General features: G+C 36.2%; 1 protein-coding gene across 3 annotated transcripts in view; it reads left to right on the forward strand.

The window, feature by feature from the left end:
• EPHA6 (EPH receptor A6) overlaps window positions 1–27,746 on the forward strand; it is a 527,052-nt gene that overhangs the window by 30,137 nt on the left and 469,169 nt on the right. For all 3 annotated transcript variants that reach the window (XM_074856969.1, XM_074856950.1, XM_074856960.1), the window contains exon 2: window positions 7,760–7,824. In XM_074856969.1, the coding sequence (XP_074713070.1) occupies window positions 7,760–7,824 (65 nt within the window). The remainder of the gene's footprint in view (window positions 1–7,759; window positions 7,825–27,746) is intronic.

Consider the following 27,746-nt stretch of genomic DNA (forward strand, 5'->3'; position numbering starts at 1 on the left):
TACAGTCGCATAAAAATATGCATTTCATACTCTACATTCAATAAAGTCTTCCACCAAAAAAGCACAAGAAGAGAATAAATCAGAGCTTCATCTCACTTTTTCTATTTAAGACTTAATCCAGTGAGGTTGGTCTGATGTAACTGAGGAGTCTGCAATGGTTGGCAATGCCTAATAATAATAATACAACATGAGAATAAAGGGATTCATGTTGATTTTTCAAGTGAGAATGGAAGAAGGGCAATGTGAAAAAGGATAATGTAAAACTGAAGCTTTTGGTATGAAAATGTTGGCTTACATTCCAGTGAGAGATGGAGCAGTAGGATTACAGCAGCCTTCCACTCTCAGGAGAATGTGCATGTTTGCACGTAAGGTACGGGAAGGATAATTATATTGGCTCTGAAATAGCAGGAGCACTATGGAAGTGTAGGAAAGCATAAAATGATATAGCAAAGAGCATAAATTTTAATTTCATTTAAAAAATGCTCTTGCTAAGACATAGGTGATAAGGTTCTCTAGGAAAAAAGGTTGAATCAAAAAGGTGGGTAGTAGCATTTTATGCAAAAGAACCACTGTTTGTTTTAATCTTGTTAGTTCAGAGCCACAGGATTTGAAATTATATCTATCGAGGTAGTAGTAGGGAACAGTAAGACTGAAACAGATAACTGAATTAAATTGGAAAATAGGGTAAGTTATTTCTTAAGCATCTGTATGTAATGTATGGAAGGAAAAATGGTCCTGTGGGGGAATCAGTTTTTGAAGATGTTCACTGGAGACCTCATGTAACTGGGAGTAAAACACCTTACCAATTTAAAGACAGGCAGTTATCCAACATAAGATATATTGCAGCCAGTCTAATAATGTTGCAAAATTCTTAGGACTGAGAGGGTGAATTTATCATAAATAAGATGTTGGGTTTTGTACATGAAAAATTATTCTGACCAGTTCTTATTCATTGGAGGAGAATTCTAATCGTGTGTTTGTGTGAGAGTGCAAGTGTGAAAATAAAAAAGATGAATTGATCAATTATTTTTTAAATTTCTTGACTGGAAAATAATTGATCAATAAAAAAAAAGCCAGTTTTGGGTAACGGCTCAACCTACATTAGAGGTAATGTGACAGCAGAAACTAGAAATATAAACACTTGTAATAATTAATGGAAAAGAGAGAGTACATGTGGAAATCAATACATGTTATAAGTATGAAGTGTGGAACATTGAAAATAGAAGCTAAGTGTGTTAGGTAAAAGCCAAAGTATCACAACAGTCAGGGCGATGGGACTTTATTGTATTATGAATAAAAATGTTTGTGTGAATGATATTGAACTATTTTTAGAAAGATGCAGAAAATAAGGTGTTCAGAATTGAGAAAATTAGAAATTAGTAATTTATTCACACAACATGAAGAATATGAAATACTTCCCATCTGGCGTAAATAGTTCTCTTCCAAGAGTCCTGAAAGAATTGGCTGAGGAGATCTCTGGGCTACTGATGGTAAATTTAATGAGTTCGGGGACTCAGGGAATTCAAGAATATTGGAAGAGTTTAGGTGTTAGAGTACTGGTTTGAATAGAAAAGGGAAGCACCATTAACCAGGTAACTAGATTTTTATAAAAATCACAGCCTTGGAGAGGATTGGAGGAGTCATTTAGCCCCCCCATCTGCCCCAAGGCAACATGAGATTATGTAGAAACCGGGTCTGACAGTGTTTAAGGTGTTTTAAACACCTCCTACAGTGGTGATTCCCCAGCTTCCCAATTAGTCATAAGTATCCCTCTTCTTTACAACTGTAGGGGTACTAAGGATTTTCCTGAAGTCTAAAACTCTTTTTACTGTAATTTAAATACCTTCTTCCTTTTTGGCCGTTAAGGTAGAGAACAGATTATCCCCTTCTGCCTTAAACAGCCTTTTACACACTGGAAGATTGTTAGTGGATAGTCCTTCTAATTTAACCTCCAAGGTAAATGACCCTGGTGCACTCAGACCTTCCAGAGCACAGCCTTTCTAGAGATCTTATCGTTCCCGTTGCTCTCCTGTGGTGTCTTTGTAACTGATCCAGGTATTTTTTGAAGTCAGGCACTAAAAACCAGGCACAGCACTTGCCACTAAAGGCTTAGAAATGCTGAAGAGAGGGTAAGAATTACTCTATATATTTTTCTGGCTATAATCCTGTTTATCTCAGTCAAACAGCATCATCAATACTTTGTTTACTATATGATTTGCTATGACTCCTATATACTTTCCTGGCAGAATTGCTATCTAGACAGGTGCTCCTCATCCTTTATTACTGCAGCTCATTAATCTTGCCTAAACCAGATAGTTGCTGCATGCAAAATAATGGAAATGCTGGAAAATGATTCAATTGATACATATACAATGAATGCCAGTTAATTTGTTTTATGGAAAACAGGCCTGGTCAAAAACTCCAAGCATTTAAATAATTTTTCCCAGCTGATTACATGTTAATTGCCTAAGGTAACTTGCATATTGCATATCTCCCTCTTCTTTCTGTATTCCTCAAGCAGACATGCTGCAGAGATATATTTAGATTTTGTAAAGTATGACAAAATACCACAAAGTGTTCCAACAGTGAAAAAGCTTACTAGTTTTTTAGTAAATGGATTTTAAATAGCTGAGGTCTAAGAAACCTTAAAGTAGTTTTCAGTGACTGGTAAATCACAAAATTTGAGGTATTACTTTTACACCATGCAAAATTCTAACTGGTCAAGATTTTCATTAGTAACAAGGAAATAAATATAAAATCAATAGCTGACAAAAGAGTAGTAAGTAAATAAATAAAGAGGATATGCAGACATGGAACAGCCTTTATCACTTAACAAAGGTCAGCCCTTAAAAGTAAAACTTGTTTTAATATAAACAAACGGTTCTTTGTCCATTCAAGAACAAAAATGCAACCCAAACTGAAAAATAATGATGAAAAGGAGTGATTCTGTAAAGGACAGTGATCTTGATAGACTAATAACTGCCTATGAGTGCAATGCTGCAGTGAAATATAGGCTAATGTGACCTTAGATATGGAAACAGGATATAAAAATAGGCAGGGTTCTTTATCTCAATATATATTGTTAGAAGGAATGATTTCAGAATACTGCAGGTGATCCTGTTTTTAAAAACGAAAAAGGCCATAAAACCTGAAAAAGAAGTGCAGACACTTTAGAAGAGAGCAACAACTCTCTTGAGGCCTGGAAGTGAGAGACTTTAGAAGCTCAGTGTGTTTGTCTTATAAATATAAACTGATTGCAGTCAATAAGTAAGTTCTCAGAGAAGAAAAAAACTGTGCCACTTTTACCTATTTCTGGGTATTTCTGGGTGTCTGATACCAAAACCTTTCATCTTCTATTTGGGCATCTTTTTACCCAGTGCATATGAGAGATTCTGCATGCAGGACATCCGTAGCTCAGAGCGCATGGCATGAGTTTGCTGGCTAAAGCCGCAGAGCAGCCAATATAGGGCAAACGTGCTGCCAGGCTGGGCAGCACACGCGCCCCGCTCCCAGCGCAGGCACCCGGCGAGTCTGCCCGCCCAGCAGTTGTCACCTGGGTGGGATGCGTTGGAGTGAGCTGGCCTGCAGTCTTGCCAACTTGTTTTCTTCTAAGTTTCGGCACTTTTTCCTGGGTTTTTTCCACTCTGGTATTTTTCTGCAACTCCCTCAGTTACTGGTGTTTTCTTAAGAAATTAATGTCTGTTTGTCATTCTCGTCTCCTTGAAAATCTGTGGCTTACCCACTATAGAGGTAACAGTGAAATAGTCCACAGTGAGTGAGAGATGAAGCTGAGTGATCTGATGGCCTGTTCTGATGTCAGACTATGATTCCATGAAGTAGGCCAAAATCCTTTATTCATTTAAAACTGTTAGGTCAGACTGTCTGGAGATGTGTAAAGCAAGAAGAGGAGAAAAGAAACGTGAAATTAATGTTTGGAAGGCTTTTTCCTTGGTTGTACAGACAAGATTGTAGAGTTCATCTTCAGAACAGTATTTTGGAATTAGAATTAAAATTCCACACTGTCAGTCCTTGGAGCTCTGCTCATCATAATTTTAAATAAAACATTTCCCTCAGGACCAGGCAAAACCTCTGAAAAGATTAATTTCAATTGTAAAGTCTAATAATAGCAGTGCAAGGTATGTCCAAGAAAAAGGAAACTGGAGCTCAATATGGCATAATGAGTTATAATAATGTAATATCTATTAATGTACTCAAAAACAAATCTGAGCACATTTAAATTCTAAGTATGAATTGTGCAGTTAGCTGAAACAATAGATTTACAGCTGTGTGGTTAAGTCTGTATATTATTGTTGGGCTAGTGACAGCATCCCTAGATCAGTTATGTAAGGAAGGACATGCAAATGCTAAATCTAAGTTCTTTCTATCCAAAGAGATTTTTTAAAAGATCTTTGAGTTCATTTTGAATCGTGACATGACTTTGTAATGGTAGGCCTACACTCTTTCACTCTTGTTCCCTTTGCAAGTTTTATACTCTACGTCACCTCAGAAAAACTGGCTGCTACAAGTAAAAGTTGGATGTCAGAAGTGTCAATAACATTGCTTAGTTGCAACCAAGTTATTATTATCTGCAGTAGTTCCAGACACAGACTTTTGCTTGTGCCGGCAGCTAATGGCTTGTCCATAATGGCCACTTTGCATGAAGTCTCATTTAAGAGGAATGGGGCTTTTAATGGCATACAAAGGAGTATACATAAGTAAAAGTAGGGAGAAGGGTCAGTAAACACAGCTTCCTGGTCCCATTAACTTTTTAGGGAATTTTCTCATTTTAAGCATCATATGTAGTGCCCACTATCTCCTTTTAGTCTCTTTGTATGCAAATTTCCAGCTCTTTTGAAACTTCCACTATTCTGCAGTCAGAGGAGAAGCATTCATTCCTGTATGTAATTCAGATGTCTACATGCAGGCATTCTTCTTAGTCTGGGTTTATTTGGCAGAGTGAATTTTCTGCCAAGCAGCTGCGAGTTGGAAGCTTCTTGGCAGTGCATATTAGTCTGCCATCAGGTCTGTGCTGCTGGGGATAGACTGCTTCTTAATTACCTCATTTAAAGATAGCTTGGGTATCTCTGTCCCACACTGAAGTCTATCATGTAGGTATCTCCAAATCACTGAAGTGTGTGAGGATTTTATTACTTTATCAGTGTCCTCATTTGTATAACTGGCCTTGTTGGTTTCACCGCTTTACTGGGGTTTGTATTTCTTTGCCATAAACCTAATGTTTACTTGATCTGCCAGTATTTGCACATTTTTGATAGATAATTATTTTATGTCTTGTAATACAAGTACTGTTGGAAGGACAGTCTTTTAATTTTTATGATTTTAATTTCTGACTGCAAAGATGATAGCATTCTAATTCTGGTTAGTAGCTGTTTAGTTGTTTGAATAATCCCATTTGAGGTTCTAACAGATTTGGTGGAGCATATATGAGCATACAAGAGGCTTGGAATGTAAAATGTATCAAAAATTGTATTTTAACAAAACTCAGTTATTTGATGGGGATCATTTGGTAAATGTATACAAGAAATGTTATTAGATCATAGTTCAACTAAATTTAAACTTATTTTACTTTCAGTGATTAATTTATTCTAGTTTTTAATTTTTTTGATGTATAGCTTTGAGCTTTCAAGTAGTACTTGATTGGTTTGGGCAAGGAATTAATTAATTCAAGCTCCACTGAAGAAATGAATTAGTTTTCCTTCCTGTATTTTGGGGCTTGTCTGTGGAAGTATTAGTTTTGAATACCTGGATGATGTTTATTAAATCATGGTCCTGCTACCACAAAAATTGTAAAACTGAAAAGACACTTCAAGCCCCGATGCTGTTTGTAGAAAGAATTCATTTCTGCCTGGAGATCCATAAGTAGCAAGATATAACCTCAGGTGAAAACCAAGTATATTTACAAATAGTCCATGTTTGCTGGGTGGAGAGAGGTGGGGAGGAGCGATGGAGAGAAGAAAACAAACTCCTAAGATGAACTGAAATGTTCTCAGAAACCAGCTAAGCATTTGTTCTTCTCTACAAAAAGGAAATATCTAAACTCAGTGGCTTTATTTTTTTGGAGGTGACAGATCCGCAGTACTTTATAACTTGAAGGTTTACACAGGAGACTGCTGCATCACAGGCCGAGTGGGAAGACGCTTTTCTGACTCTTCAACAGAGTATGGTAGCCTGATGCAAATAGAAAATACTATGACAGCTGTAAATCACAGCTTTTTCAGTAAGCAGAAGGCAGCAATAGTCTCAGTGGGGATAGTGATTCCATTTTCTGGAAGTAAAATAGGGCTTGTAAAAAAATGTTTAATTTATGCTCAAGTTATTCACAAAGTTTCTTAAACTGGTGAAGTTGTGGAAAGCAGAATACTCCCCTTTGTTGAATAACCTTTTTAAAATGTCATTAGTTTCTTCAAATAAATCATTAAACTTTTATTTGGTTAATGTTGAGCTTGTTGCCTGACTGCAAATTTGCTGATAAGACTATTTCAGTTTCAGGTTAAAAGTCAACATACATTCAGATATAGGGGAACTCTAATTGTCACTAATACAAAAGACAAAGGAAGATGCTAGGTCAAGTTTCCTCTAATAAGCTGACGAGTTCATACCCTTTCCATGCCAATGTGCCTTTTCCATAAGGCAAAAAGCCATGATCTGGCTTCTGCTGCTGCTGCAGCTGCTGCTGTACTGCTTTATAGAAACACATTATAGATAGCTGTACATTGATTATTTGGACAGATAAGAGGTGGAAGATGTGCAACAGCATAAACCCCCCAAATGTATGGCTAATGGTGTCACGTTCCAAACCAATAGCTTCATTTTTCTTCATCATTTAACCATCCAAAGAACTGGAATTTGTGGGCTGTAAGGAGAAAATGAGCATTCAAAACACGCCAACTTGATGATTAAAACAAACTGGCCCATACAATACTTGATTCTATGTTTAAATCCTAATTTACATTTCTTAAATTAGAGGGTCAGATGAAACAATTCCATTAGAGGGCAGCAGTACATGTAGGTACAATGTCTCATGTACTAAATATTTAGTTTACAGTCAGCTTCCTTATCACTATGAACTGTGTTCTGTGTAATTTTTGCATATTAGTGAAGAGAAAAATGAAGCTAATGTAATTTAACATATTACAGTAAGGGAAAAACTTTTTTATATGCAGGTACAATAATGCACATCCTGTCATGTATTTAAAAACCAAAACAAATGTGACAAGTGTCACAAAATATATTTAGCACCTTCCAGCTAAAATATCAACTCTAAAGTTGTTAGTCTTTCTGTGTTCTTTCTGAATTTTACAATTTGTATGATGTATAACTTTATTTCTGGGAAATTTTGGGTTTAAAAAAAAAATCTTGTTTTTCCTTATTAGCTTTAATGCTTAAGTCCATGTGCAGACTTTCTAGATTTCCAGGCAAGGGATGGCAGAAATGTGCATGCTTATTCAGGCCCCTTTTAATGATTAAGCATTGGTAGTGTATTGTGATTTGGCAGTGACTTCTTCAGGTTTTCTATGAGTTACATCTTCTGAGACATTTGGTAGTGAAATGTAAGCCATGAAAGCCTAAATGTTTAGGTTCTGTTTTTATTAATACTCCATTTTAATTGCTTTAATAGCTTTAAGCAGATATACCTGGCTAGTATAGCTGGTTCAATTCATACCAGTTTAATATTTTACTATGTTGTATGTGTCTAATTCAAGCAATACCACAAACATACCATTTCTTTTTCCATTTTCAGTTGTGTTACTTGATACTACAGCTGCCCTCGGAGAACTAGGATGGAAAACGTTTCCTTTAAATGGGGTAAGTCACTTATTATTTTGTTTTATTGTCTTGATTTTGGCATTCTGACACTCTGGAAGTGAATGGCAAGAATATCTACCTGGGTAGATATTCTTGCAATATAAACTTGTCAGAAAGATTTTAGTTGTTCTCAGTACTGGAGCAGCCTGTGTTGTAAGTAGGAATAACAGAATGATGTGAGGACACGTTATTATGCCCTCTTCTTGCTTTTCTGAGTGTTAAGAATCTATCTTACTTTGAATCTGATTCTAATTGTTACACATCATAAAGTGCCATGTTAAAAAGTCCTATGCTAGAGTTAGTACTATGTTATGAATACGTTTTTTGTGAAATAAAAGGAAAAATAGTTTTCAATTTTATAACTTGAGAAAAAATTTTAATAATTTAAGAGAGGATTAATATGGACTTCAGCATCTGGTAAAATGGTATCAGGTTAGCTAAATCAGAAAAACATTGTAAATACGTTAATGTTATTTAACCAGTTTAAACATTTAGAGAAGATATTTAACTAGTGCTTTTTTTCCTGCACCGATCATTCTAGATTAAAGTTCACTATTGCAGTTTAATGTCTTAAATGGGTTCACTCTACTGTTAGTACAGATTGCCCGGAGGCACTTGACATTGCGTACAGGGCCCCAGAGCTTTAGAGGTGTCTGGTATACTTGGAGATGGTGTGGCCAGGTGAGCGTAGGGAACAGGAGCATTTTACTCTTTGAAGTTCAACCATCAGTGCTTTGCCAGTGGCTATAGTTCCAAAACCTGTCTTCTCTTTCCACCCAGCTAATGCACGTAACAGAGTATCAGAGGCATTTGTAGTTTCACTTTTTGATTAAGATACAGTATACTGGAGCATTTAACACCTTTTTATCAGCTTCTAGTTCTGATGTCACTGTAGATATTGTATATCACTTATTTTTATATTAGCTGGCATTATCTCTTAATTCTTGTGTATGAGGCATATAATTACTTGCTTCTTTGAAATGAGCTCAGAAAATACTGTTTTTCTGAGTGAAAAATCTTGTTTTGTTTTTAGTTATTTTATTTCTTGTGATACATTCCAGAAGAAAGTAGAAACTGTCTATCCTCAGCACCATTTTTATAAAATGCCTTCTGTGTCTCTGCCCTCAGGGCTTTCAAGCAACGTGACATTTCTTAATCTCAAACTATTTTCAACTTTATGGATTACTCTTTTTCAGGGTTTTCCAATTCTTTGTATTCCTAGACATAATTTCAGTCTGTTACAGATGCTTCTGAGGTTTACATTTTGTATGCAGTCTCATGCAATCTTGAGTTATAATTCAGAAAGTTTTATTTCCTTCAAAAATCCTGAACAAAGCAAATACTGTCATACAATATGATGAGAAAATATAGCAAGGAATTTCTGCTTTAGCAAAAAGCAAATACTGTCATATACTGTGATGAGAAAATATGGTGAGGAATTTTTTGCTCTAACTTTGTGATGAGCTCTATTGAATTGCACAGGGAGGCTGGCTTTTGGAAAGCACGTTAAGATATAACTTCAGTTATTCTCTAAGTTCTTAGAAGCTTTATTACCCCAACAACAATAATCACAATATACAAGCACAAAAAAACCTGCACTCAAAGTTGATTTAACACACAGCTATTACAACATAACTATTTTGGTTGGTCCTACATACCCTTAGCAGCATATTGAGGTTTTCAAGTGTTTAGGACCTTTGCTGTGTTTTAAAAATTGGCAGCACTTACTACGATGCGGGGAGTTTACATTTGAGTCAGTACTTGGGATTCAATTATTAGAGAATTTCCCAAATAAGTACAATTTGTTTTTTTTAAAAAAGTAGCTAGAATAAATGTGTGGGAGAAAAGTGGTTTGTAGCATGAGGAAAACATACAGAATAAGGCTTCCTGAGACATAAAATAGGCAGAAGAGGCTAGAGTGGAAACTGAGAGGAAGTGGGTAGATTGAGTATGGAGAGGTAGTTAAGAGAAGTGTGCATGCACTGTTACCTCAGGAAGAAGATATGTCTGATGATGAGTTAATCTAAGGTGCAAATGGGTTAAAGATTCATGTGCACTACAACAAATAAGTTTTCGAACAAACTTTTTGGGAAATTGTGCAGGTGAGAATCCATGATTTGGAGAAGCACAATCCATATAAGATACTGGTCACATACCGCAGAAGATGACTGGATACGCAGACAAACAAGGTCCTCTATTTCTCACAATGGAATGACGGAAAATGCGTTAGGTCAACATGCCAGGAAAGGCTGCTGTGAGCAGTAGGACCTGGTGGCAATGCTGCACCTCTGAAATGATGCAGAAAGAAGGAACAAACAGAAAACCCCAAATAAATAGTGGAGACAAAAGACTTATATGGAATGAGAGTTATTTCTCTCACTCACTGACAGTTATGCAGAACTGCCGATTAAAATAAAAGTTTGCTGATTTTTCAGTCAGTGTCATTCTGACAAACTTCATTAAAATATACCAAATGTACAGTTTGGTTTAGGTATTTGAACATACTGAAAAATTGCATAGAGCTATTAAAATATGAAAAGTTGCATTACTTTGGCTTATAAAATACTAAAGATACTGAAGTTAAAAACTAAACTGTAATGTATTTCTAAACTGTTTTTATTTAAGTTATTCTGGGATCCTGTACCTTTTACAAAGGTAAAAAGAAACTTGAACTTACAAGTGCTCATGTACTTTAGAGAATATGACATTTGTATGCTTCTTCATGTCATTTTTGTATGCAGTCTCTGCAACAAAAGGCCAATGTTCGTGTTAATTATGACTTGATTCTTACTAAAATGTAAGGCAAAATAGTGCTTTTGGGATCGACTAATAACTCCTATTATACTTACTGATTTAGTAAAGAACAGTAAAACTGGTGTATTTCTAAATCTTGCACAAACATCAGAGATGTTGTATTATGTCCACAGTGCTATCTAATCTGACTTACTTATCTATCCTAATATAATGCACAATATGGCATAATTATTGGTGTAATTAAGAATATCACTGCAGAAATAAGAACACATTTGTCCCATGATGGGCACATCAGCATTTTCCCTTTTCCTGGAGCAGAGTGACAGGTTTTGTTTTGTTTGTGCTTTTGATAGGGATTTTTGTTCAGGTACTGCATAAATCGTACATGTTACTTTAATCAAGCTTTTTTTCCCCCCCCAAAATAAATGCATGTGTCTGGTGTTTACATGTGTAAGAAAAATGTCATTGACATATAGTTACTGCTGTGAACATTTTTGGGGTTAGGAGGGTGGGATGATAGGTTTTCCTGAGACTGTGACATTAACAGAAGTCATTAATTTACTGACATACTCAGTCACAAAGAATGTTTCTATTGAGTATGCCTCAGAGATTTTCAACTAACAGGCTAGGGTGAAATAGGAGAAAAAATCAGGAGGTATTCTTTTGGAATTTGCAGAACCTTAACCTTTACCTCCCAGACTTGTTGTTTATAATAGATTCATAATGTAATGTTTGCAAGCTTTCAGCAGTTTTGGTAACCTCTAGCGGTACCTACCCAAGCAAGTAAATATACAACACAGTAGTTTTGTATGTGGCATTTGTATGCAATCCCATCATTTAGCTGCAGATGAGTCATGCACAACTGTGTCATCCATTCCTTTGTAATATAATACATGATTTTATTTTTTCATTTTCTTCCCAGTTATTTGTGCAACCTTCCTGAAGCGTGAGAATACAATAGTTTTTCCTACAAATTTGTTTTCTTTATTTGCTTGTCAGATTTCTTCCTTGTATTTTGAACAGGTAATAAATTAAGTGCTTAGAGCTACGAAAATGCAGCGTAAAACATTAATATCTTTGAGGTCAATAGAATCAGCTTTTGTTGGTTGAGTTCCAATTTAGCTTCTCAGTGATAGGCTGTCTAAAATTTCTACTTTAATAATGAACACATCTGATACTTCCTCTGTTCTTTGGGCTATAGTTCAAAATGACCGATTGATTTATGAAAAAGCCTGTGCTATGGAATGAAAGTAGATCTTTACTCAACAAACTGTCCCTCCATAACCTTGAAAAGGCAGAATAAGGTTTTTTGGATTGGTACAAAAAATGGGAAGGAACTCCTTCATAGGTTTCAAAAGAGGATGTGAATGTGTGCTATGGGCAGGCCAGTCGAGTTTGTGTGAACTGTTATCCAGGGTTCCAGCTGAAGTCTGTTCACTGACCTTGGGGTCAGGATTATTTCTCTTAGGTTTTCTCACTACAGCCTGTGGTGCTGTGACTGTTAGAAGGGCAGGTTTTTTTCTAGGGGATTAAGCACTGTTTAAGTGGTTAATAAAGCTTTGAAAATTAGGGAGGACAGGAAAAAACCTGAAAGCCTAACTGAAATGTGGTGGTCCACAACCTTCACTTATCTATTAGCAGTAATACTAATGAAATAATGTACCTTTGGCAACTCCAGTTGTTGGGTTTTTTTCCTTCTGGCTTCACTGTAACTTCAAAAAAATTATTATTTATTACCCATTGCATTAAGCAATGTAACACAATTTTGTGAGCAAAATTTGCTTATGAGCTATGGTTTGGAGACTGTTGTCATAAGGACCTGTCTATTCCTGATAAACTTCTTCTATAAGTACCCCTGCTTAACTCTAAGAATGCCGTATTTTGCATGAGCTGAACCTACTTTGCAACTGTTGATTTGGGATAAAGTGTTCTTATTTGAAGAAGAAAATTAATCGTGAAAAAAACATTCTGCTTCTGACATTAATCTAAATTTTAACTTGTGTGTAGCCACTTCATAAACTTCCAAAAAAGTTTAAAATTAGCATAAAAGGAGAGGAAGGTGACTCATAACACAAAGCTAAGAGAAATTATTCACATGTGGAAGGGGCTTGTTCCAGCTTTCTTGACTTGTCAGGCAAAATGTATAGCCTCAGCTGTAAAGAGCCTACTAGAAGTCCTCTAAACTATTTGACAGCTGTGTGAGTGATGAAACTATATTAATCCCAGTTCCCGGAGTTATTTGAACAGCTTCCTTGTCAATTGTTAATTTTCCTATTGATTTATCCACAGAAGTAATTCTGTTTTGAATATCTTCTTTCTTCAGGGGATCTTTAAAGTTTTTTAAGAACTCTCACTAATATACAGTTTTAGGTTTTTTTTTTCTGTTAAGAATTTGTTGAGACTGGACTTGTCAAAGTACTGATTTTTTTCTCCCTACTACACTGATTATTTTACCCTCTCTGTTAAAATAATTGTTTTATAGTAAATGCATCAGTTAACAATTCACTTTTTAGCTCCTTCTTAATTAATTAGAAGACATTTCTATAGTGTATGGTAACACATTTTTGAATGGCTTAGTACTATTTGTCACCAGTACTCACTCACTAATCTTTTTTCAGGCTGCAATCAGAGATGATACTGAGGTTTTCCAGTGCCAACTTGCAAACATTTTTTTCAATGTAGCTGCATCCATCTTCACCTTCATTTTTTCACTGATATCTCTGAAGGTGATTGGGCCAATATGTCTTGGAACATTCTTTTACAATATTTAAGATTTTTAACTGTTTATTTTCTTAAGTAGATTGATTATTTTTTAGAATTCTCCTAATTTCCTTTGAAGTCACATAAAAACAGAACACTTCTAAAGGAAGAGAGAGAAGCTTAGGCCTCTTCTTTTATTAAAACTATCAATTAACAAAGCAATTAGCAAAAAAAGTAGCATTCTCCAATACAAATTCATTGGATGCATAAAGAGTAGAAAACAGTGTAAGAAGTTAGCTAAGAAAGTGGACTTAAAGAAAAGAACAAAGAAAGGCAGTACAACTTTACTGTGTGAAATGATAACACAAGAATCAGATGCAGCTTTAGGCACAACACACAATATAGAAAGAAGGAATTTAAGGTGGAGAAATGATAAGAGAGAACAGAGCAAGTAATGTGAAAGTGGTAAAAGATAGCAAGATAAGCAAGTAAAACATAAGTATCTGAGATACAAGACTAAGATGTGCATAGTGAAATCACTAATACACACAAAAAGTGAAGTTAGTGCATTAAACATGCTCAGGTAGTAGTATGGCATCATAAGAAAAAGGGAGGGAGTGTATGGTAAATACTGTGATACTCAGTGTCCACAATTTAGTTCTATATTTCATATTATCTTGTTATCTACAAGCAGAGAACTACATTTTACAGAAGATAACAACAAATAAATAGTACAGATAATAGCATGAAAGAAATGCAAATTCTGCTCACTGTAGTTCCCAGTCATTTGGATTTGCCTATGAAATAGAAACCTGATAAGTTATGTGTATTTGGAAACATACACATTTTCAAATCCATATGGCCAATTCAATATTGATTTTAAGGATTAAGGTGATTTAAACATTTCATGTAGCAGGGTGAATTATAATATCATCAGTGCTTCTAATCTTCACTTTTAATACTGTGACTATCAGAACCCAATAGATATTTAAATTCTTTATGACCAGAAAGAACAATTCATCAGATCACCCTTATATCAGAGGCTGTAAGATTTCAAGCCTTGTCATTGCATTTACTCAGTAACAAGTAATTCACTGAAGTAATTCTTTTTAAAAGACACCATAATTTCCCTTGGTAGTTTGTTCCATTAATTAATTAGATCACTGCATAAAAAGGGGTTCCTACTGTCTGATTCTTCTTTCTCAGCCTTATACTGTATCTAAATCGATCAAGTCCTTCATTGTTCCTTCTCCTACTTCTCCGAAGTTCAAATCATTGTGTGGTTCTTCTTTTTTGAAAATACGGACACAAGTATGTACTATTTGCAGTCAATTTCATTATTTTCTACTGTTACAAATCGTCATGCCTCTTTTCTTTCCGATTCTCCCATTAACCATCAAAGAGAGTTCCCAGTAGGATTTCTCACTACAGTAATAATATTGGGAGCTCATGTTCAGCTGGTTCTCACTGTGACTCGTAATTGTCTTCCAGAACTGCAGTTTTATACCACATAGTAATCTATCTGTTAGGTAAAACTGATATTCCCACCCCTAGATATGTAAATATACATAATCTTTCAATGAGTGTTCCTGACCAAAATATTTACATCATTCTGTGTGACTTTTGTATTCTAAATATTTACCAAACAACTTACCTTTGAAAAGTCTCATTAGAAAAAAATCAGTGTTTCATTTTTATAGCTAAATATGATATTTATGATGCTATATGACTATACAATGGATGATAATGCTTCTTAATCTCTGTAATCTCTGCTTGAATATTGTAAACTACTTTTTATGCATAATGTGACACCCAATATAATGGCTGAAAAAGGTCACAGCATGTTATGTTCACTAAACCATCTTCATAAACATAGCTTAAGGGCAGGACTTGTGGGGTGAATAAAATACTTTAGGGTATTTAAAACCAGAATTAAGAAATCTAATTGTATTTATTAGTTCCTGGTCTGCTCTGTGGTTGGAGAATCATGATTAGTGAACAAGGAACTGTAATTCAAAGACATCCTCTGCTTCTTAATATGACATATTGTGGTGGATTGACCCCAGGCAGCAGTTTAGCCCCTTCCCAGTCGATTGCTCACTCCCACCCAACAGGATGGGGGAGAAAATCGGAAGGGCAAAACCTTGTGCGTCAAGATAAAGACAGTTTAGTAAATGGGGGGAAAAGAAAGTGATGCAGTGGCACTTATTCACCATCTCCCAACAGTGGACCGATGCCCATCCGGTCTCCAAGTAATGGCTCCATTGAAAAAACTACCACCCCCACCCCCCAGTTTGATTTCTGAGCATGATATTCTATGGGATTGAATATTCTTTTCGTCAGTCTGTGTCCCCTTGTCCTGGTTTCAGCTGGGATAGAGTTAATTTTTCTTCTTAGTACCTAGAATAGGCTGTGTTTTGGATTCAGTGTGGGATTTGGCATGAAAAGCATGCTGATAATATGCCAGTGTTTTCAGTTGTCGCTGAGAGACCAAGGACTTTCCAACTCCCCATGTCCTGCCTGCGTGCAGGTGCACAAGAAGCTAGGAGAGAGCAGAGCCAGAGCACTGGACCCAAACTGGCCAGTGAAATATTCCATATCATGTAACGTCATGCTCAGTATATAGAGGAGGGTCAGCTGAAAAGGAGGGGGTTCTGTCTCGCTTCCGGGATTGCAGTTTTGGGATCTTGGTGTTTTGGGATCGCTAGCTGGGAACGGACTGGGTATCAGTTGGCGGGTGGTGAGCAATCGCATTGTACATTAACCATTTGTATTTTCTATTATTGTTTTATTTTATTACAATTATTAAACTTTTTATCTCAACCTATGAGTCTTCCTTTCCCCCTCCAATTCTGTTCCCATCCCCCGAGTGGGAGAGGGTGAGCAAGCACCTCTGTGGTGTTTGGCTGCCGGCCAGGTATAAACCATGACACCCCTCCCCACCTCTTGCCTACCCCTAGTCTGTTCCTTGAGAGGGCAGAGTGAGAAACAGAGAAGGCCTTGATGCTGTGCAAGCGTTGTTCAGCAACAGCTAAAACACTGGGGTGTGATCAGCACAGTTTTGGTCACCAGTCTAAAACACAACACCATATGGACAACTATAAAGAAAATTAACTTTATCCCAGACAGACCCAGTACACATGATTAAAATTAAAGTTGTGTGAAAGTCAACAGGAAAAAATGTCAATACCAAAATAAGACTATCTGAAACTGTTTCACTTTTATTCCAAGAAAATCATGGCATCATTTAGGTTGGAAAAACCCTTTAAGATCATCGAGTCCAACCATAAACCTAACATTGCCAAGTGCATCACAAAGCCATGTCTTTAAATGCCACACCTGGTGACTCAACCACTTCCCTGGTAAGTGTGTTCCAATGCTTGATAACCCTTTCAGTGAAGAATTTTTTCCTAATATCCAATCTAAACCTCCCCTGGTGCAACTTGAGGCTGTTTCCTTTGTCCTATCGCTTGTTACTTGGGAGAAGAGACCAACACCCACCTCACTACAATCTCCTTTCACGTAGTTGTAGACAACAGTAAGGTCTCCCCTCAGCCTCCTTTTCTTTTAGGCTAAACAACCCCAGTCCCCTTGGTTGCTCCTCGTAAGACATGTGTTCCAGACCCTTCACCAGCTTCTGAGGCTCTTCCTTGGACACGTTCCAATACCTCAAAGCCTTTGTTGTAGTGAGGGACCCAAAACTGGACCCAGTGTTCGAAGTGCGGCCTCACCAGTGCCGAGTACAGGGGGATGATCACTCCTCTAGTCCGGCTGGCTACGCTATTTCTGACACAAGCCAGGGTGTTATTTGCCGCCTTGGCCACCTGGGCACAGTCTGTGGAACAGAGAACTGCAGCCATGTGGATAGATGTTGCAGAAGCAGCAAGAAACAAAGTTTTAACTAAGAACTGAGGACAGTTTTGAGAAAAAATGCATCCAAAAGTCAAAATTCTTCCCTCTATTACAGCAGTTCAACTGCAATAAAGATATGTAGTTACATCTATGAAAGCTCACCAGCAGGATTTCAGAGGTGTCACAGAGGCTGTAGTTTTAATAACACGTTTAATAAAAGGTAAGGATTTAGCTGTCAGAACATTTAACAGGGATGAAGGAAAAAGAAGGAAGCTAATCAGATTTCCACACAATATGGAGAATTTACAGACATGACATTAAGAAAAATATTTGAAGTCACGTATTTGAGCTGTAATTTCGACATAATCAGACACCATGCTCTGCAGTGCCATATTTAGAATCCTTTTTGATGGTCAAGACATTATATGAGAGAAAAGGTAAGTTGAGAGGGTATTTTTTTAGATTAATTTCTATCTGCAGGGATTAAACTATTAGGTATATCCAAGATCTAGTTCAATGTGCAACAAATCTTTTCTAAAGGAATTGCTGTTGCTAATAAGAGATGACTTGCCTGTGGGAGTCAAGTTTCTCATTTCTTTTAGGAGCATCTTTTAAAACATAAAAGATTTTCTTGAAAACTGTATGTTTCTGGGACTGTCAATGTCTAAGCGATTTGGTGCATGCCTGAATTTTTGTTTTTGTCTCCATTTCCTTAATTTGCTTGCATATGTAACCTGAAAACCCTGGCCACAGAATTAGCTGTGACTGTGCTGGGAATCTGAGTATCTACTGGATTAGATGCAGGGTTACCAGAGCATGTTCCATCTGAAATGGTTAAATTCACAAAATGTTCTAGGCGCTGTGAAGAAGAAATATTATTTGTCATCCTCATTTTTTTTTAGTGTATATATATTTGGGCAGTATCCTGATTATTTTTCATTTGGTTTTGTGTGAAACATCTACTTACAGATTCCATGGAGGATAGTTATTGGCAAAATAAATTGTTGTGTTCTTATTTGGATATCACAAACACATTTTGGCCCATTTGTGCTTGCCACTGTGCAGTCACAGATCTAAAGCGTTCATAGCCTGAACAATGAGATATAATTTGCTGTAAATTAAAAAAAAACCCCAGCAAGCCACTTGTAGGAAAGCAGATATAATGAAGGAGAATTATAAACATATTTGAATGGTTCAGTACAGAACAGCTATATACTTAAATAGTAATCTGTAATAGTAAAGCAATAGAAGTAATCTCTAAACTGCTCAACCAAAAGCAATTTATTGTATTTTTAGTGTATTATGTGGTAAGTTTGAACTTTATGATAGTAATGTTGCATATACTTTTTGCATTATTTTTCCATTCCTGTTTAATTGAAATGGTACTCTATACAAATATATTCCTAGTAGAGGCAAAGTTTCCTGTCTATAACTGGAACTATGGGCCACCTGTGAAGCAGAAGCATTTTTTGTACTGGTTTTTGTAGTAGGATGATAATTTACTAAGATATCAAGCTAGGAGCTTGTCCTCTCCTTTTCATCCTTCATGACTATTCAAATATTTAAACGTAAAACATACCAAGGGGGGGTAAAATCCATATTGAAGCCACATAGCTGAAATTCAAGTGTATCAACTTAATAGTGAAATGATATGACCCTTAGTGAGTTGGGCTCTTTCTTGTCCAAGATGTAACTTCCCTGACTCCCTCCTCACACCAAATACACTTTGCTTTCTTACTTGTCTGTATGTTTCCATGACCATTAAGGACTCTGTTTTGTTGGGTGTTTTAAATCACCTTTGAGTAACATCAGGAACACAATAAAGAAGGAAATAAAGCAGGCAGTCTTGTAGTCCTTGATGCAGAGGAGTGCTATTTAAAATACCAACCTTTTTTCCTTAAAACATTTGCTTGTACTGTGGTTAGAAGCAGTTCATGCACTTAGTGCCCAGAAACTGCCAAATAGCAAACGTAAACCTATTTACTTCGTTTTCTTAGGATACTGATTTTAATGTATCTTGTGTACCACATATACTTTAATTATAATGCACAAAGAAAACTGATTATTATTCAGTGTATGTTGTATACTATGTAGCAAAAGAGAGCACAAAGTGGCAGTAGCAGTATTTATATTTTCTGTTACGTTTCTCATTGTAGGTATGAGAAGCATTATAAGTAGTGGAGCACAGAAAACATCTAACCTTTTCATTTGTGCAAGCCCCACAAAATGTGTGCTAAATCCTGTATTTTTTCAAAAACATGTTGGTTGGAAGTTAAAATAAATAAGAGAACCATACATGGGTTGCACATCTATGTACTCATAGGATGAAAAGTAGCTTTTAAATCTTTGTAGTTTGCACGTTCATCTCTTGCATTCAGATGTTTACAATATCTTGGCTACCAAAAAGGTCAGTAAGAAGAAAAAAGCAAGCATAATTTAGTGAAAATTAACACATACTTGCCTTTTTTTGTATAGAGAAAGAATCACATTTTGAGAATGAAAACGTACTGGGTTGAGGGAGGAAGAATGATTCACTTAAGCTGTGTGGGGTATATTTTCAGCAGTGTTGAATTACAGAATTTTTATGGTTTCTGCCAGCATGTAAAAAAAACTTCAGTCATACCCATTCCCAATTAAATATATTGTTCTGATATAGTTTAGCGTTCACTGTGCACACACATGGAGCTAGAAAGAATGCCAGATTGAGTGTTGCCTTCATTATAAAACCATGGAAAAGAAAAGACAAAAGGAAAGCGGAAGAAAAGCAATATTTATGGAAATACCAGGTGCATACTGAACATCTCTTTATCTGAACCACTGTATTTTCAGAGACTTAAGAACTGCTATGCTGAACTCATGGGAAATACCCCTTGAAATTCCTGTGTGCTTAGGAAATGGTCTCATAAATGCTTAAGTAGTTGATAAATAGGTATTCTGAAAAGCAATCTCTCTGGATTGTTCAAAAGCCACAAAAAAACCTTTTTTCCAAGAGAATACTGTAAAAGTGGCAGCAGCAAAAGATGCTCACGGCCAGTTGCTGCTTTTTACTCATATGCTGTGTTCAGTAATTGAGGGAAACTCTAGGCAAACTGCTGCTTTCATTTTAACATTTTTAGTGACAGGAATAATTTATTTTCTAAAAGTGGATCTTCTATGTATAATGAAAATGAAAGAATTAATATATTCTTAAGGATTTGCAGTAGGCTGACCTTATATTGGAAGCCCTTACAGAATTAACAGAAAAGGAAGTTAAAAAAACCCTTTACTTTTGATGCTTTTACAGATGTTTAAACACATTGAATGAATTTTTGAAGTTACAGAAAAGTAACCAATTTATCAAGAAATCTGCAAGCTTGAGACATTCTCTAAGCCTCTTTTAAATACTTAAGTACAGGCATAGTCAGTCCGCTTTGCAAATTGCAGTAAATCGTTTATGTTCTAATGGTGCTTTAAATTATGAGATGCAACATGGATACCAACAGTTTTAACAGCTGTAAGGATGGGAAGACTGTATACAAATAGTTTTTCTGCTGTGCTGGAATTCTTACCAAGTGGATCTTAGTACAGCAATTAGGAACAGTTTGGGACGCAATTAAATACTGCTCTATTTCCCAGACTTTCTTACCTTGTGGTGCTGAGACAGACCCTTCCACTACTTTTCGATAAAGTGTGTGATAAGAAGGACTCTATCACTACCATGTTGACATTGTCTGCAATCTTCACGTTAGTTGCAGTCTTCAAGGGCTTAATAAATTTGGTCTTCCTTGTAGGTGGAGACAGAGTTTTCTCTCTGCTTTTCCTTGCTCCACTTGTTTTTCCTTTGTGTGTATTTTATCTTCTGTCAGAAGGTCCCTGTTTTACCAGCTTCCTCACTGACATGTCCTTCTTTGTCCGTGTATTCATGCGAAAGACTCAAGTAGACATATAGGCTATGACACTTGCTAGCTAAAAGACAGACAAGAAGCAGTAGTAGAGTAGTGTTGGATTGTGAACACTCCTTGCCTATTAACCTCCTCCTTGTTGCTTTGCAGTGATCCCACTTGCTGTCTCTAAGAAAAGTCTTCCATGAACTCAGGGCTGAGATGAGATCCTGGCCCTCTTATAAACATTGAAGTAGTAAAACTAGGCCTGAGACTACTGAAAAAATTACTCCAGCTGGACTGATAGTGTGGTGTTGAAGAAATTCTTCTCTGCTTTTCTCTCTCTGTCAGTAGATATCTGTCTCTAAACCTCTAGTACAGTGCTTGAGCTTGAAAACTCTTCTCTGAGGAAGAGTTAATATTTAAAGTGTGCAGCAATTGCGAGTCCAAAATATAAAGAATTGAAAACTTCAGATTTAAGAAGAGACACTTTACACAGTAATTTGCACACATGATTTCATGTGCATACCCTGCAAAGGGATCCGAGCGAGTACAGAGGCCTTTACCACATGGATTATGTATTTATGTAAGCAGTCATAGCAGAATTGGATACTCCATATAATCCTGGTAAACTACTTCAAATAGTGGAAAACAGATAGTTTGTAATATGTTTATTGACTGCTAATAAGGAAATTGAATTATTTTTAATAATCACAATTCTGTGGAGAACAAAATAAAAAGAAACCCAATAGAAAATCCAGGCGTTTATGAATAATAATTTATAACTATATTTCAGATTTAAGAGGATAATCCTCCTCTATTGTATTTGATCAAAAGAATACTTTCCTAAGAGTTTAAAACATAATACGTGACTTGCCGAAATAAATTGAAATATCACAAGTGCTGTTGAGATGTAGAACACATTTGAAGAATGCAGATGTTCTAGCTTTTTGTTTTATTTTGTTAAGACAAGCATATAACCTTGAACAGAAATAGATGGTCTCACTTGGCAAAATGGCACAGATTTAATTTAATATTTCTGGAGGCTTGATGATCTTGTGGTTTTTTTGGAAACAACCAAAAATTGTCCAGTGGACACACTGAGACAAGGTGGAGGTGAACCTGCCTCTGGTATTTTAATGGTCAGGAAGGATCTTATCAACCTGATCTGTTTAAAAAACCAAACCAATAAAGTCTCCCAAACAAGGCTATCACTAAATGGAAGAAATATGTATGAATTCAACTAGCAACAGTTATTTTAAGGAATCTATTAAGGTTTCTCTAGAATTGACTAGTAGTGTTAAAAAACTGCATATTGCAGAGTAAGTAAAAGGAACAAAGATTAAGTTAGCAGACACAACAGCTAAATAACATGATGATATGCTTAATATGGCCTTGTTCAGTGATTTCTCTGCATGTCTTTTAGTACTTTTTGTCAGCTTTCCATGCTATAAGGAATACTCCCAATTTCTTAATTTTTCTTAAGGAAGACCTCATTTTGTTTTGCCTCTCAGCTAACAGATACATAGATACTCTTGCATTATGCTTATGACTAGTAAGTCATGAAGTGGTGAGCATTAGACATGTAATTTATGACATAAAATTTGGCTAGTAATGTTCAACTTACTGTACCATAGATGCTACTGCATACTCACACTGGGTCTTGGTATGTCAGAAGAGCGCTACTAATTTTATATCAAAATAGTTTAAAAGGTTGATAGAGTTCATTATTAACACTAGCATGACTAAGGAGATTGCTTTGGTTCCCTGTTTCATGTAGGATAGCTAAGGGGATTGACTTTAGCTCCCTGATTTTTTCCATGATGATTAAGGGGATTTGTTTAAACACCCCATTTCATGTGGTATAGCTACTATAAAAGGATTAGTTTGGGATTCCACTTTCACGTGGGAAAGCTAAAGGGATTAGCTTTAGCTTTTCATTCCATGACAAAATAACTAAGGGCAATTGCTTTTACTGCCCATGTGGTTGCATCAAGATTTTTCTTGCCTTTTCTTGTTTTAGTTTCTTTTCCTCTATTCTTACTGCCCAAAGTTATTTTACTTCAAGCTTTCTGCCATGCAATTAGAAGGCCCATGGCCCATACTGTACTTCTTATCCATTAAGGGAAATTAGTGAGAAGTAATGAAATTCCATGTGTTTTTGTTCTCTTCCTCATTGACACTCAAATGTTAGTATTTCATTGATTAAAATCAAGTGTAGGAATTGCCAAAACCGATCACACTGCTAGTCCATCTAATGCAGTATTTTATTTCTGGCACTGAACATGACCGTGAGCTTCAGCTGTAGATGAGGGACTCAGGGGACTATTTATGCTGCCCATTGGAGCAAAACTGCAGAGATCCTTGATCAAGTCCAGTGAAGGTATCACCTGAGCCACAAGTAGTGTAGCCAATTCAGTGCACCGCCAAATCCAAGCCAACAGTCACTCTGGAAGGACAGGATTTTTTAGCTAGGGAGAAAAACCTTAGACTTGTCTGCTCAGAAACTCTCCTGGTGTTTCTGCACCGCGTTGCTTCTGTGAATATACCAGTTCCAGTAGAAAAAGCTCCGAGGCCTTTGTAGCAAACTGCGTTGTGCAGCTAGCACAAATTAATATTTTCAAACCACTTAGAAGCAAATGAGATGTCTATATGTAAATTCAAAACAGGTACTTCAAGCACATCTAATGAATTTATGTCTGTGCTATTAAATAAACCAGGACCTGTGCCCTGGCTTTGAAGGCAGGCGTCTCCACAAAGCCATTTTAAATACTTGCTCTGTCTAGGGAATGAGTAGTTTTTACTATAAATCCAGACACTAATGAGCTTCTTTGACAATCTATTTTTATATCCTTTTAATTGTTATTTATTTGTGTACTGGAAGTGCTTAAAAATTTACGTTTTTGCTTACCAACATGTGCCTATCTTCAACAGGTATAGGTATTTCTTTTGAAGTGGTGTTCTTAAAGATGTGTTTAAATTATGTGAAGAGAACTGGCCTTCTGTATCCATATTGTGTCAGAATACATATGTATGTAAGCCATCAGAAAAAAACAGACATTTGCTTTTAGCTTAATAACCATTAGCTTGCTACAGGCCTCATCCATACCACTTGATGGAAGCAGTCCCTGCCTGACGTGCACTATCCAGATACACCATGCCCAGAAGGTGTCTAGGGGAGTGCTAGTTGGCAAAGACCAAAGCCACACCGAAGGCTCTGATAACAAGTACGCACTATGGGTGGTAGTGCATCAGTGTTTGAGCCTACTGCCCGAGCCCTGTCTGCTGTACTAGAACAGACATACCTTTAGGGACAGTATTCTTAAGAGAATACTGGCAAAAACATATGCTGTTCTCCAGTTTCCGTTCTCCACAATGGAATATAGCAAAACTTTTCCAGCAGCTGGCGTTATTAGCTGACAGCTCAAAAGCTGGTTATTTCTATTATGTGTGCAGCTACTTCTGTCTTACATATTCAGTCATGACTGTATATGAACATGAGAGATGTGCAAATAGCGGTACACTCCTCTAGGATTGTGTGTGCTTAGATCTGGTCCACTGAGTTGTACAATTGCCTGTTTTGAGATTATAGCGCATTCTGGAATTTCTTTCATGCTTTGTGCAGCTCAGTAGAACTCAGTGTCTGATTTTGTCCCTTCAGTGCCCTAACTCAGCTTTAAATTTCAAAGGCTCTTTTGTTGTGACACTTTGAAAGATGATTTTATATGAAGTTTTGCACATTTCTGAAGAGAAAAAAGAAAAATGCAACGGAGGAGTTCTTCCGGAATCACTAACCTCCTAAATACTGTATATCTTGAGCCTCTTACGGAATAAATAGTAGTATGTTAAGAGAAACATGCAGCAAACAACCTCAGTAAAAAAATCAAATTCTCTGTAATGTATTTGATGTAGTGGTACTATAAGAAATTTGGCTTTAATTCAAGACCAGCTGATTTACCCACAGTATAGAATCAGCATCTGATGAAGACGAAAACAACTCAGACTCTCCTCCCCACCCCCGCCATTTGGGTCAGTGCAGGAAATTTCCTGAGGGAAAATGTTTTGTTCTTCATAGTTATTTTGATTTATATACTGAAGACTGTTTCGAAGGGTGAAGGATTTCCTTCTTTGACTGCTACAGAAGAGCCAGGATAACAGCGTAAGAGTTACTGCAATGGCTTTAATCTGAATATTCCTTCCTCACGGGAATTGTGACGAATCTACAACCTGGTTGTCTGAGCTAGAGATCATTTATAATCTATGATTATTAAATTTTATATTTCTTGATTCCCTTGGAGTAATGTAACTTCCTGCATGTATTTTAAAGTTATGAATATACAATAAAATATGGTAGTAGGGATAGCAAATTAATCACAGGCAATGGGATAAATTTTGCGTAAGAGTAAAGCTCGAATCTTTATGGAGTATTGAGACAGGTTTTTCACTTCTATCGTATTTATACCTTTTTGTGTAGTACTGTTGTATAGAGTAGGGCTTTTTAAAATTTTCATCACATACGTTTTGTGCCTGCAGAATTAGGGTTAGTCAGAAAAAAGAGAGAACTTCAGTGAAGACAAACTTAGACATAGGAACATTTACTAAGAGTAATGAATTGTAGGGTTTTTAACAAAATGTCAAAAATAGGATAATGGTAGTAGTTGTAATACATGGTTATAGTCAACTGCATTACATTATAGGAAAGAGGAAAGAAGCCTAGAAAGCTTTTTTGGCTTTCAGCCCCAGAAAAATGTTCTCTTAAACTGTTCCACTGAAAAGAAGTTTTTTCTTTTCAGTATCTCCGTTTTTCTTCTCTTATCAAAGTAAATCAATTAAATATTAGTGATATGTTGCCAGTAAGCAAAAAACCCAACCTTACTGTAGGTGTCATAGTTCACTTACCACCAACTCTTGGAAAGTTTCACAAAAGAAATTTAAACTGAGACTTGACAGTTTCTGAGAGCAGTACGGGAATGATTAAATATTTATGTGAACTGTAGTCCAAAATTTCCTAGCATTTTCATGCTTTGTGAAGTCTTCAATGAAACTTTATAATTGTGTGCGACTTTAACCTACATCTTGCTGATTCACAGGATGAGTAGAGGTTCAAAACATTTAATTGTATATGCTGCCTAAACACGATTTTTTAATTTATCTTCTTGTGATATTATGAAAAAGTATATTGTTAAGATTCTGTTTACAAGTGTTAAAAGTCAGATGGGGGATGTTTTTGGAAAGCTTCTAAATTTTAGCAAAAAGAAATGGTTGCATTTGAAATGGCATTTCTAATTCCTTTTTTAGAGTTGTAATTTTGCATACAACTATTATAAGTGCTATGTAAAAGAACTGAAATATTGTCAAAACCGCAGTGAGTGTTAAACTACTTGTTAAGAAGCAATATACTTTGCTGAAGCCACTATTTTCAGTGATTGTACTGAAAATGAAATGGATTAGCTACTAAATTGTAATTTAAAAATAAAGTCAAGGATATCGAAGATACCAAAAATATTTCTGGAGATTAGTGAAAAATTGTTTCTGTTCAATTCTGTGGGTGATTTTATACAATTTTCAGTTACTTTGAATAGAACCCTTTTTGATTTTTTTTTTCTATGTTTTGACTTCTTCAAATTTCACTTCATTACAAGAGTTGAATGTTTATTACTCATTGTTGATGTGCTTACATTTGCACGGATATGTCAGAGCTGGTTTGTTTAAATTTTAGGAATAATGATATGTAATTCTTGTAGTTCCTTGGCATAGGGCATGTATATAGTGCTGAGCAGTGTCGTGAAAGAAATTCTGCATCAACTACATCACACCTGGATTCCTTGGAAGTGGAATTCAATCATTTTTAGATACTGTATGGTTCGTATGGCAAAGGAAACACAGCCCTGTAAGTTCATAGCCTCGTCTGATACGATTTGTAATTACTTTCATTACCCTCAGGAATACGACATCAGAAGAATAATATTTTTATTCAGAATCCTAGTTTGTCTAAAATAATGCCACAGCTAATGCTGACTGACATGATATTTGAGACAGCAACTTTCTTAATACCAGGATTTTAAAAAATCCTTTTAAAGAGTAAAGTACATTTTGAGACCTTGAATTAAAGGCAGATGTAAAGTTCTTATCATTCATGGATTTCTCTGCTCTTTTTCATTTATTAAAGAGGGGACTAAATTTTACCACTTGTAGGTGAGTGTGGAAGGAACAGGGAGAGTGTTTTGGCCACCAACTGAAAGTGGAGTACTTTCATATCTACACCTAGACACAGATGGCATCTGGCATACCTGATGGTCCTCCTTGATCTAAAAATATATGCAATATAGGTTAATAGGTATGTTTTTGTACCTGTTAAAGTCACAGAGGTGGGTGATATGGACAGTAAATGCCTCAAAAGTGTGTGAAACCCTACAGAAACTGTAGTAACAAAAATCTCTGAACCATTGGGGTATAGAAGTTGCATGAATTAAATGCATCTTACCAAAAGTAAATTCATCTACCTAAAACAAGAATGGAGGCAGGACAATGACCACAAAAAAAAGCAAAGAAAGTATTACAGTTAACTGCCTCTGGAAGTGAAGTGCAAATATTTGAGCCTGTGTTTATGGACTAAATATATGCTCACCTGGGACCACACTGGGCATTTGGCTTGATCTGTAGATTTGCACAAGGGATTTACTGCATTTTCTGTCAGAGAGGGAACATGCCATAACGGGGTTTTTAGGTATGTAAAAACCCCAGAATCTTTAACTT

The sequence above is a fragment of the Strix uralensis genome, chromosome 2, assembly GCF_047716275.1.
Source record: "Strix uralensis isolate ZFMK-TIS-50842 chromosome 2, bStrUra1, whole genome shotgun sequence".
Lineage (NCBI taxonomy): Eukaryota > Metazoa > Chordata > Aves > Strigiformes > Strigidae > Strix > Strix uralensis.